Below are 12,552 nucleotides of genomic sequence, written 5' to 3' on the forward strand. Positions count from 1 at the left end.
CAGTCTGTCTGTCTGTCTCTCTTTTTTAAAGATTTTATTTATTTGAGAGAGAGTGGGCGAGTGTGAGCAGGGGGAGGAGCGGAGGGAGAGGGACAAGCTGACTCAGCACCAAGCCCAACACGGGGCTCGATCTCAGGAACCGAAGATCATGACCTGAGCCAAAATCAGAAGTTGGGTGCTTAACCAGGCATCCCCCCCAAGTCTGTCTCTTAAGCAATTCTCAGAGCTGAGGTTTCTAGACTTGCCATGCCAGACAAGCATTTGGAAGGGGTTTTTAAATACAGTAAAGGGGAAAGGGCTTTAACTTGACCTTTTCACATTTCTGTCAAGTTTGCAGCTCTTATTTCCTGTATTCTTCCCATTTTTCTTTTAGAATTATCTCTTGTTTTAGCTCCTTGTTTTTATGATCTCTTCTACTTTTTTGGTTATATTCTTTTTTAATAGGCTTTATTTTTTAGAGCAGTTTTATATTCATAGCAAAATTGAGCAGAAGGTATAGAGATTTCTTATATCCCTCCTGACCCCACACATGCATAGTCCTTCCATTATCAACATCCATCCCTAGAGTGGTACATTTGTTACCATTGGTGAACCCACATTGACTTACCAGCATCAAAGTCCATAGTTCACAATGGGGTTCACTCTTAATATGCACATTTTATGGGTTTGGACAAATGCATAATGATGGGTAGCCATCATCAGGGTATTATCCAGAGTACTTTCATTGCCCTAAAAATCCTCTGTACTCTCTCTATTCATCCCTTTCTCTCCCCTAACCTCCTTGGCAACCAATTTTTGTTTTTGTTTTTTTGGTTTTTCTTTACTGTCTCCATAGTTTTGCCTTTTCCAGAATGCCATATTGTTGGAATCGGACAGTATAAAGCTTTTCTGATTGCCTTCTTCCACTTAGTAATAGGCATATTTTGTTAGATTTACACCTATGTACATATTTTGTTAGATTTATACCTCAATGTCTTTTCATGGCTTAATAGCTCTTTTTTTTTAAAAAAAGCACTGAATTATGTTCTGTTGTTTGGATGTATCACAGTTAATTTTCCGCTCACCTACTGAAAGACATCTTGGTTGCCTGTCATTGGGCAATGATGAAAAATCTGCTATAAGCATCTATGAGCAGGCTTTTGCATAGCTGTAAGTTTTCAATTCTTTTGGGTAAATACCAAGGAGCATGATCACTTTGCGTAAATACCAAGGAGAGCGATTGCTGGATCATATAGTAAGAGTATATTTACATTGTTTAAGATCCTGACAAACTGTCTTCCAAAGTGGCCGCACCATTTTGCATTCCCACCAGCAATGAATGAGAGTCCTGTGGCTCCACATCCTCATTGGTGTTTGGTGCTGTCAATTTTCTGGGTTTGGGTCATTCTGATAGACGTGTGTGGTATTCCTCTGTTGCTTGAATTTGCATTTTCCTGATGGTATAAGCTCTGGAGCATCCTTTTCCATGCTTATTTTCCATTCACGTATATCTTTGGTGAGGTGTCTGTTCAGGTCTTTGGCCCATTTTTTAGTTGGGTTGCTTGTTTTTGTATTGTTGCACTTTACGAATTCTTCACGTATTTTGATGAACAGTTCTTTATCAAATACGTCTTCCGAGAATATTTTCTCCCAGGATTTGGCTTTTCTTTTCATTCTTTTAACAATGTCATTCACAGGGTGAGACATTTTTAATTTTAATAAAATCTAGCTTATCATTTCTTTCATGGATCATGCCTTTGGTGTTGTATCTAAAAAGTGATTATTAAACCCAAGGTCATCTAGATTTTCTCCTATGTTATCTTCAAGGAGTTTTATAGTTTTATGTTTTGCATTTAAGGCTGTGATCCATTTTGAATTAATTTTTGTGGAAGTTGTGATTTTTTTTTCATTGTGGATGTCCAGCTGTTCCAGCACCATTTGTTGAATAGACTGCCTTTGCTTCTTTTCTATTACCTTTGCTCCTTCGTCAAAAATCAGTTGATGATAGTTACATGGGTCTATTTCTGGGCTTTTTATTCTGTCCCATTCATCTACTTGTCTATTCCTTCACAAATACCACACTGTCTTATTTACTGTAGCTTTATAGTAAGACTTGAAGATGGGTAATGTCAGTTCTCCAACTTTGTTCATCAATACTGTGTTGGCTATTTTGGGTCTTTTGCTTCTCCATCTAAACTTCTGAGCCAGCTTGCTGATAACCACAAAAGCCACTTGCTGGGATTTGGATTGGCTTTGCATTGACTCTATAATCAAGTTGGGAATAACTGACATCTTGACAATACTGAGTCTTCCTATACATAGACATGGACTATTTCTCCACTTATTTAGTTTTTCTTTGATCTTGCCAGAGCTTTCTAGTTTCTCTCAGTATAAATCTGTAACAGAACAGCAAATACAATCACTGAGACATTGGGCCGGCAGCAAGTAAAGAGTTTGAGAGGCAGCCAAATGAGGGTAAGTCTCAAACTCACCTCCCCAGTGGGGAGAGAACAAGTTTTTTATAATCATAGAGGTTGAGACTATATACATATTGATGAAATGGGTGGGAAAACTTATCACTCTTCATGAGAAAACATGGAGCATACTTACTAAGCAAACATATATGTAACATACACCCCACGTTCACTTTGGGGTGGAGACATCACATCAGAAGAAGACAAAACTCAGCCCCTGATGTCAGGAAGTTATCTTAGGACAAGAAGGGCCATGCTCTGGGAGCTGGTATAAACTGGATGGGGTCTTGGGCTTGTTAGTTCAGGTAAGGAATGCATGGTCTTGCTTGTTCATAGGCTGGAACCATATCAGTTGACATGGAGTCCAGGTTTCTGCAGAGACAGCTAGTGGATTTGTCAGTGGGGTCTGAAAAGATACAATAGCTGATTAGGGAGAAACAGTTCTCTCAAAAACAAGCTTTAATTTTTCTACTAGTTTCGCCCTGCGGGGCACTCACAGTTTTAGATCTAGTACATATTTTGTTAGATTTATACCTAAGTATTTCATTTTGGGGAGGTACCAAGGTAAGTGGTATTAGGGTTTTAATTTCAAATTCCACTTGTTCATTGATGGTATACAAGGAAGCTACTGACTTGGGTATATTAACTTGATCACCTGCAATGCTGCTATTATCACTTATTAGTTCTAAGAGTTTGTCAGTTCTTTTGGATTTTCTGCATAGATGATCATGTCATCAACAAAGACAATTTTATTGCTTCCTTGCCAATTGATATACCTTTTATTTCCTTTCCTTTTCTTACTGTCTCATTGCTAGGACTTCCAGTTCAATGCTGAAAAGCAGTGGTAAAAGGGGACACCCTTGCTTCTTCCTGATCTTAGCGGAAAAGTTTCTATGTTTTCATCAGAAGCCTGATATTAGCTGTAAGATTTTTGTAGATGGCATTCTTTTAAATGGGGGAAAGGAAGCACTGTGTAGTTATTCTCAAATAAAGGATATTGGGTTTAATTCCCCCCTGTTAGCTCCATGCAGGCCCCCTCTTAGTTTTAGATCTTCCTCCTTGAAGGCATCTTCAGCCCTCTCAGTCCACGTCAATTACAGGTGGTTATATCTGATTTTAGAGCTAACCTGGACTAAGCCAGGAAGTCTACAGGCAGCAGAATGTCTTTACTAATGGGGCTTGGAATTAGTATTTGGTGCTTCTAGAGTAAGTCTTGGCCATTCTCATGGCCCCTGAGTTACAGACTCCTCCTAACTGGGATTAGTTTGGTCTGTAAAACTCAATGTTCACCTCACTTCTGTCTGGAGCATCTTAGCTACCTTCCACTTCCCGAAACTGAGTAAACTAGGTTGGAGCCATGACATCTAAGTGGTTTTTTGCCAGCCCCCGTGCTCCTTCAGGAGCTGATGTTTTCCCACATATTTGCATTTCTGCCCCAAAATAGACCAGCCATCCAGAATATGCTGCTGCTCTCTTACTTAATTGCACTACTGCCATTTTGTTACGACCCCTGCTAAACCATCCCACCTGCTGGATCCATCCCTTTGGGTCCACAGCCCTTATGATGTGATGTACTGTCTTCCTTTAAAGAGCCAGACCCACAGCTCAACCAGTTTCACTAGTCCAGTTGTTGTCTCCTCTCAAAATTATTAGTCTCATCATGTCTTACCTTAGTTAGCGGTTCTGACTTTGTATCTTTTCACCCTAAAGTTATTGCCCCAGAAAAGGATGTCAGCATCATATCTGATCCTAATTCCTTAGAAATCAAGCCAAAATTCATACAGTCTGCACAGTCCCGAGATAACTCACATAAAAAAGAAAAAAAGTCTCAGTGCCATATTTATTTATGGCTTACATGAAGAAGTTAGGTTACCATCTCCATCTTAATGTCTTGTAAACCTGTATTTCCTGCACAGATCTCTCAAGGTTCCAGATTCATATATTTAACTTATACCTTCCACCTGAATGGATAACAAGTATGTCACAGTCAACACAGCAGACCCTGAAACTCCTAGTTTTCTCTTCTGGCTGCCCTCACTTCCTGTTTAACAGCAATTACAAAAAACCCTGCTTCTCTGTATCTGACCCATCAACCTAATTGCCTAAAGTAGAAACCTGTGCTTCCCCTTCTGTTCCCTCACACCTCACAATCAACCAACCAGTCCCATTAAATCTCTCTCCTAACTATTTCTTGAGTGTGTTTATTTCTCTCCACACCATTGCCAACATCCTAATTCAGGCCACCCCCACAGTAAACTTCAAACTCCTTAACATCGCATAGCAGATTTATATCTGAAAGTATTAATGTGCATTAATCCATGGTTTCTTGCCTCGTCCTGCCTTTTCCTGTAACTAAAACAGTTGGCTACCACATGAAAGGTAAAGTACAGAGCATATAAACTTTTACAGATCGAAAACAATAGGCCCATGTCAGATAAATTATTTACCCTCATAGCTTAGTGCTCTAAAACTAAAAAGTCTGCTATATGGCAAATAATAAGTAAAATGGTATTTATTTTAGCAAGTTGCCAGGCTACATAAAGTACACTATGTTAAATAGTATAAAATATATGCTCTCTATATAATAGTATAAATATAATACTAATAAAATTACTACAATACTAATATTATAAATATTAATATAATATTTTTATAAGGTAGATACTATAAATACCTTTTTTTTTTTTTTTTTGGATGAGGAAAATGATTCACAACTTGTTGGGAAACTAGTATATGGTCACAGAGCCAGGATTTGAGCCAGGTTGTTTGCCTACAGAATTTGGGCTCTCGGCCATGGCACTGTGCTATTTCTCCATGTATGGTCTATGGGCACTGAAACTTTTTAATTTTCATAGCAAAAATTTTACTGGTTAAATTTAGCACTATTTACAATTATAAAATATTATTCATATATTGTAATACCAATCATATAGAGTATCTGGGCAAGAGATACATTATCTCCGTAGAAACTTTACAAATTACAGAAGCAATGTCCTTAGAAGAAGGACATTGGTTTCCCTGTCTGGATGCAAGTGTTAATATTCCACGTTATTAACCCTATCCAGAAGACTTACTGGACGCACATATGGACTCTACCTCATTGCTTTCCACTTGAGAATATGTTGTTTTTTATTGCTCTGGGTCATCCATCCATTAAGCACGTCACTTGATAAGCGCTCCCTCTGCAAGCAGCTGGTAAGATTCTTAAGGCCAAGAGTAGTATATTCTATTTATATACTGCAATGAAACCTCCTCAGTCTTCACACTAAAGCATCAAATCCCTCCAATTCTGAATTTCCCTTGAGCTTCACAATGTTCTTCTGAGCTTTGATGTAATGTAATTTAACTATAAATTATAAAGCTATCTAAAATTAAACATATTCACATCATGTCTGGCAGGAACCTCAAACTCGACAATCCCAAAAACCCAAAGTAACTTAAAAAAAATAAAATAAAATCTATGCCTTTTTTTTTCTCCTTCAGAAACAAAAAAATTTTACCCATAACTTCTCGCCCCTACTCACCAAATTCTAAATTCTGCTATCACAAATGTCACGTCTTTCTCCTCTCCATTGGCCCTGACAGGGTTCAGGCCACCATTCTCTCTCACCTGAACCACTGGGATAGCCTCCCAATTGACTGCTCTAAATTCAATTTATTAGTAGAATCCATCCTTTGTATTTGTATAAAACATTTCTAAACACTGATATGATCACCTTCATTCAAAACAACGTATTCAGAATACAGTCCAAATTCCTCACTACGTCGTTCAAAGCTCTCCATGTTATCAGCCTTGGGTTCAAACTAGCTGGCTAACTTAGGGAGAGTAGTATGTCTCCTTGAAAATCTGGAAGAGTGCTGTAAGATCTTTCCCCCTCCCCTAACTGCGTGTTTACGTCTATATTTGTTTTGTTAAATGGAATCATTAACATTAATCTCACACATGGTGATTGCTCAAATGGAAATGTAACCACACCCACTGTGTGTCTCAGTGCTACCATAATTTACCCAGATAGAGGCTCCCACGCCGCTTCATAGCAGTGTCATCATCTTTTGGGTGGACCAGCAGGCAGAGAAGGCCCACCCTAGAGAGTTAACTCGCTTTCTTTTGCCCTGGGGTCTTTTGCCCTGATTTACTTTCAATTATCTTCAGACAGAGTTGAACTGACCTCAAAATTGCATGAGATCTGCATGGGTAAAAACGTGGCCAAAACAACAACAAAAAAAAGTTTGATTACTTGCCATCATATTATCAAGCCTCGGTATTATAAGTAATTGTGTTAATATAAGCCTGGAAAGCAAAATACATGGGGCAGCGAAAATTTCCAGAGCAGCCGCAGCGTATACTAGCCGGGGCCGGGGGGAGGGGGAGAAGAGGAGAGGCTTAAGTCTCGCGATAGAGCAGGCACAGGCCCTGGGGGGGGGGGGGCGGTCCCACTGTCTCTCGCGATAACCAAGCTTCGGCTTCCCCCTCCCCGAGTCTGCAGCCGCGTCTCCAGGGGCAACAGCAATGGCGGCCCCCTTGTCCGAGCGGCTCTTCTCGCTGGAGCTGCTCGTAGACTGGGTGCGTCTTGAAGCCGGGCTGCAACCGCCGCCGCCCGTGGTCGCGGTGGAGGAGGAGCAAGAGGAGGCCGAAGAGGAGGAGGAGGAGGAGGCATCGCCCGCACGGCACTCGCGCGACTTGTGCCCCGCCGTGGCCTTCCGCCTGCTGGACTTCCCCACGCTGCTGGTTTACCCTCCTGAAGGCCCGGGAGCCCCAGCCCCGGAACCCCGGCCCGGCCTGGTCAGCTTCGGTCGCGGCAAGTCCTGTCTTTTCCGCCTGCACCCCGCCACCCTGCACCGCCTGCTCCTTCGGACCCCGCTTTACACCTTGCTACTGCAGCTGCCCCCTGGGCGTCCGACTCCCGCCCCGCAGCTCCTGGGTGCCTGTAGCATCTCGCTGGCCGCCACCGCCCACAAGGTCCTGGGACAGGCCGCCTCCGGCTGCTCCCAGGGCCATCGAGGAAGTTTCCCTCTGCATAACCAAGTTGGGGAGCGGATTGGGGACATTGCTCTGGGCTACCGCTTGACTGATTTGGGAAGCAGCTTGTTGGGTCATCTTGAGAGGCCAGTCATTTCCACAGGAGGTGGGATAGAGCGTGTAGAGGTCAGTTCCCAAACCCCGCAGGAAAAGCAGCAACCAAACTCAGAGCCAAGAACAAGAGATGCTGATAGCTTTCTCGTGGATTTAAAAATCCCAAAGGCACAGAAGGATTTGGAGGAAAAAGCTTTCCACAGTAAGACCAACTCTGGTAACACGGTTTCCGTGGGGCATGGCAAAACCAACTCTATTTGTTCAAATCCTAGTGTGCGGAGCGTTAGCCCCCCAAATCAGGAAGTCACAGAGTTAGACATTGAAACCAACACATTTTGCCCTCCTCCTCTGTATTACACTCATTTGACCCAAGAAAAGATGCCTCCTGTACAGGATACAATCACCATTAAGCCTCAAATAAATGTACCTGAGGAATTGGATGGTATTTTTCTGGAGGAAAATCGTGCAACTGCCCCAACACGTACTGATTCTCTGAAACATACTAATTCTGGGACACACGGGAGTCCTCCAATGCTCATAAATCCTCCGTGTGTTCAGGCTGTAGGAGCGAGTGATCAAACCCCAGATCATGCTCAAACTGAACAAGATAGAATCAGTACAATAAGGCAGCTGCCTTTGTTAAATGCTTTGTTGGTTGAGTTGTCTGTGTTGTACAACCAACCTGTGGCAAGCCCTACTCAAATACATCCTCACTTAGCCTGGTTATATAGAACTGAGGATAAGAAGTCACCAGAATCTTCTGCCAAATGCACATATAAATCTGAATCTAAGGATAAGCTTTGTATGGGCGGAAATGAAAAGTCAGTGAATCTTCAGTATAAAAAGAACCAAGTTGAAAATCTCAAAAAAGGTAAACATTTTGAAAAGAACAGTAGTAACCCTCCCAAAAGAGTTCCGAGGGGGAAGCTGCTTTACGGTTTAACAAATACACTTAAACTACGTTTAAAGCAGACAAATCCTGATATGTTGGTAATACATGAAAAAAGAGAGCAGTATAGAAAAATGCAAGCACAAATGTTGGGTACAAACCTCAGAATTCCATCATCCAAAGTTAAAGTATTAAGCTTTGCAGAACAGCATCGGAAGCCACACCAACTGCCTAAAGATAAGTGTTTGGAATTAGATGCATCTTTTGCTGAAAACAGTGATACCTCAAAGCAAATCAGTGGAGTGTTTGCTGACCCTAAGACAGCTAAAGAAACTAAACTGAAATGTGCAACTGAAAAAACTGTAGATTGTGGTGAACATAGAACAAATAATGGTTTATTGGAAGAAATTGTGAGTTCTGCAAATTCCATTGGCCCGGAAGGGTTTACTCATGCAAGTATTTTGGAAGGAAAAATGGAAATGAAAGTCCAAAGTCCATGTGTTTTCCAGCAAGTTGCAGTTGTTGACAGAATTGTTGTAGATAAAGAAATAGAGGATAAACAGGTCAAACCCACTGATGATATTCTTACTGATGAAATCAGTGAAAACAAACCAAGTAGAAATAGTTGCTCTGAAAGCATCTCAGAACTAAAGTATTCAGATGACTTTAACAGCCTTTGCTCTTCTGAAGATTTCTATACCACTGAGGATACTAGCAAAATTTTACAAGTTCATGATAGCAGTCCAGGGGCAGAAAATCCAAAATATAATCAATACACAAGTAAGTCTAGTGAAACAATACTGTCCATAAGAAAAAACAGCAGTGAAAAGAGTTCTATTCTTAGCCCACCTTTTTCAGCTGGATCACCAGTACACTCATATAAAAGATCTCATATTTCAAAGATTCAAGATAAAAGTTTGGAGGAAGTGTCTAGTATCTCTCCCAGTGATTTATCTTCATCACATTGGACTGAGGAAAAAGAAAACCAGATAGATCGAAACAGTATGCATAATTCTAAAGTTATAAAGAGGGGTGAGGACATCTCTATTAAACTTAAAACAAGAACTGGTTGCAAGCCTTCAGAAAAAAGCCAGTCACCTCGGACATCTCAAGTGAGTTCTTATCTACCATCTCATTTGTCAGAACTAGAACTTAATGTCCTGGATAGCAGTACACCAGATCACTTGGCCGAAGATGATGAAGTTCCTTCCCTAAATATTTCCAAGCAATGCAAAGATATTTGCGAATTAGTGATAAATAAACTTCCAGGATATACAGTGTAAAAATATGTGCTTTTAAAAAACATTTCATTTTTTATAACCTATGTGTACTGTTAGTGAAACAATTTTTTATAATTCTGTACATTATTTTAGTACATAAATTACATGAGTAATTCTTTTTAAGAAGTATGTTATTTTGATGTGTAGATAGTATTGAAGTTGAACATTAATCATGAAATCACCTTATAATCTAGGTAAGATTGAAGTTGTTTAATCTTACAAGAATAAAAGTATCTTTCTGAATTATCTCAAAGTATCTATCTGAAAGTATCAGTCGTCCTAAAGCAGACTTCAGGCACACCAGTACAAAAAGGCTAGTTAATAAGGATAACCTCAGATTTTAATGGGAATAAGTCATTTAACAAATACGAAAGAACTCACTGTGTGAGATGCAGAAAGGTACAAGATATTTAAGGTATAGCCCCTGTAGGTAGAGCTTACTGTTTTATATAGTCATGAAGTCTTTAGCAAAGTCTTGGATACATACACATCCCATATCCCCAATAGGTGAAGTCCTTTTTATATGTTGTCATTGTGCTCTATACTTTTTTTTTTAATACAGTTTGTGTGATTACTTGATTAATATTTATCTTCTCTTAGGTGTAAGTTTTGTGATGGAAGGGACCGTATCTGTTTTGCCCACCAGTGTAATGTGTTCTTAGTATCTCGCACGGTCTGCCATGTGGTTGGGGTGCAATAAAAGCATGTATTGAACAAATTAATGAAGACCATGCATTTAAAGTAACCTGATTGGAGGGAATAGAATTAAGCAGTCAGACAAGCAGAAATCCTAAGAGTAAGCCGCAGAAAATCCTTCTTGGAAACGTGATTATTTGACTACAATATTTTTGTTTTGCTGTGTAGAAACAGCCTGCAGATGTTCTCCGAAGTATTTGGGAAAGGAAGCTAAGAAAGGTGTCTTCCAGTTTCTTACCTAGAAATTCAGTTTGTTGTTGTCATTTCAGGTTGTACCATAGTTATTTTTAAAGTATGAAAGTTTGTTTTTAGGAAGTCTAGTGATCATTTCTTTATAATTTCTTCCACTGGTTTTGTACTTAGACCTTATTCCATGTTCAGATATTTACATGTATTTTTTTCTGTTATATTTTAATTTTTATACTTTTTAATATATCTGATATTTTTGCATGTATGAAGTGAGGCCCTAATCTTCCTTCCTTTATAAGTAAGTAAATAACTATGTAGGTATTATCTTTTGAATGATAGTAATAGATCAAATTTAGAAAAGTGGTGAGATGAGGATGTAATATTTTGAGAAACATTATGAATAAAAGAAATATGGGAATGAGCATAACGTATTCATGGGACTGTGACAATATCTTGATTAGAATGGTAGATTCATGCTACAGCATGGTAGAAAGGAAACTTGTTGAGTAAGAAAAGTCCCAGATTGTAGGGAGCTTCAAATGCCAAGCATCATAATAAGGTCCTAAGCAATAGAAACAATACAGTATTTTTGAGTATCGTAAATTACTGAAATAATTTTTATCACAGAAAATTATACCAGCAAAAGTTTTGAAATATGAAATGCTTTTTAATGGCTAATGGCTATGACCTTAATTTTTCAGTTAATATAAAGCATCTGTTATATCATCTCAGAAAATCAAAATAATTTAATGCTAGGTACTGTAACTAGATATCAACTTGGTGTGTAAATTGCTAGCAATTTTTCATTACAAGAGACAAAAATATAAGCAATAATGTCAAATCATTGGAGAAATAATTCCTTAAAAATAAACTTTTATTTAATTAGGAGAGTCATTGCATGTGATGAGAATAAATGAGAAAAATGATTAATTCAGTGTGTCTGAGGTCCAACAAAGACTAAAGCATTAATGTACTTTAAATTACAGAACTGAGTAGCTGAATAAGATCCTCTTTGAGTTACTCCGTGAATATTTCTAGAATTGTGGTGGTAGTTTTTATAGCTTAATTCTAGTGAAAAACATTCCTTTTCATGTATTTAGTTCTTCCTGTTTGCAACCTGCCTTCAAATTCTACTTCATTTTTTAATCCTACAACCTATAAGCTTAGTTTCTTAAAGAATATCATAATAGATACTACTCCTGAAACATTCTTTATCCCCTGAATTGCTTAAAATCATTGAAACATGAAATAGTATTTCAGGCTCTTAAATAAGGGAGATCTTCATTAATTTAATTGTTTGTAAAACTAAGCTACAGCAATCCAGCTCTTCTGAATAGCGTAGGTATGTGAACTGCTGTGGGCAAAGCTGAATGGGAAAGGATCTAAGAAGCAGTGAGCAATAGAAATGTTAGGACCTACCTCTGTGTAGTATTAATTCTTAAAGCTTTGGAGGCAGCTGGCAACAATGAGAAATCCTTTGAACTATTATTGTAAGCAGATTCAAAGAGGGCTGTGCAGATGGATACAATATGTTGGTTTCCCCCTCCAGTCATATGCATGCTACCGATACAAAGAACAACGATCCTGAATTTTCTGCCTTGTGCTTCTGGCTTTCTGTTAGGAGCCACCCCTTCTCATCTCAATTAATTTTTATTTTTCCGCCTGTAAAATCAGCGCATTTGTTAAAGAATATATTTGGGAACCAAATTTTATTTGCTGTAAACAGAGTTAAAGATCATAAATTAAACAGGGGTGCCTCTGGGTGGCTCAGTCGTTAAGCATCTGCCTTTGGCTCTGGTCATGATCCCAGGGTCCTAGGATTGAGCCCTGCATCGGGCTTCCTGCTCAGTGGGAAGCCTGCTTCTCCCTCTCCCACTCCCCCTGCTTGTGTTCCCTCTCTTGCTGTGTCTCTCTCTGTCAAAGAAATAAAATCTTAAAAAAAAAATCATAAATTAAACAAACTTCTAATTA

The 12,552-nt window shown here is 39.2% G+C and overlaps 1 protein-coding gene and 1 long non-coding RNA gene across 2 annotated transcripts; one reads left to right on the forward strand and one right to left on the reverse strand.

Moving 5' to 3' along the window:
* Positions 1-1,008: 1,008 nt before the first annotated feature.
* Positions 1,009-6,808, reverse strand: LOC148110005 (uncharacterized). Its single transcript, XR_015724861.1, has 2 exons — positions 6,462-6,808; positions 1,009-2,375 (listed from the first exon to the last, which is right to left on the reverse strand). It is a non-coding gene; the product is annotated as an uncharacterized LOC148110005 (long non-coding RNA).
* A 105-nt stretch (positions 6,809-6,913) lies between these two features.
* MAP10 (microtubule associated protein 10) lies at positions 6,914-10,418 on the forward strand. The gene has a single exon (XM_045783583.2). It carries the CDS (start codon positions 6,964-6,966, stop codon positions 9,697-9,699), a length of 2,736 nt encoding a protein of 911 aa, XP_045639539.2. The 5' UTR covers positions 6,914-6,963; the 3' UTR covers positions 9,700-10,418.
* Positions 10,419-12,552: the final 2,134 nt, after the last annotated feature.

This window comes from Ursus americanus, chromosome 6 (genome assembly GCF_024610735.1).
Source record: "Ursus americanus isolate L20-20 chromosome 6, mUrsAme1.1.p, whole genome shotgun sequence".
Lineage (NCBI taxonomy): Eukaryota > Metazoa > Chordata > Mammalia > Carnivora > Ursidae > Ursus > Ursus americanus.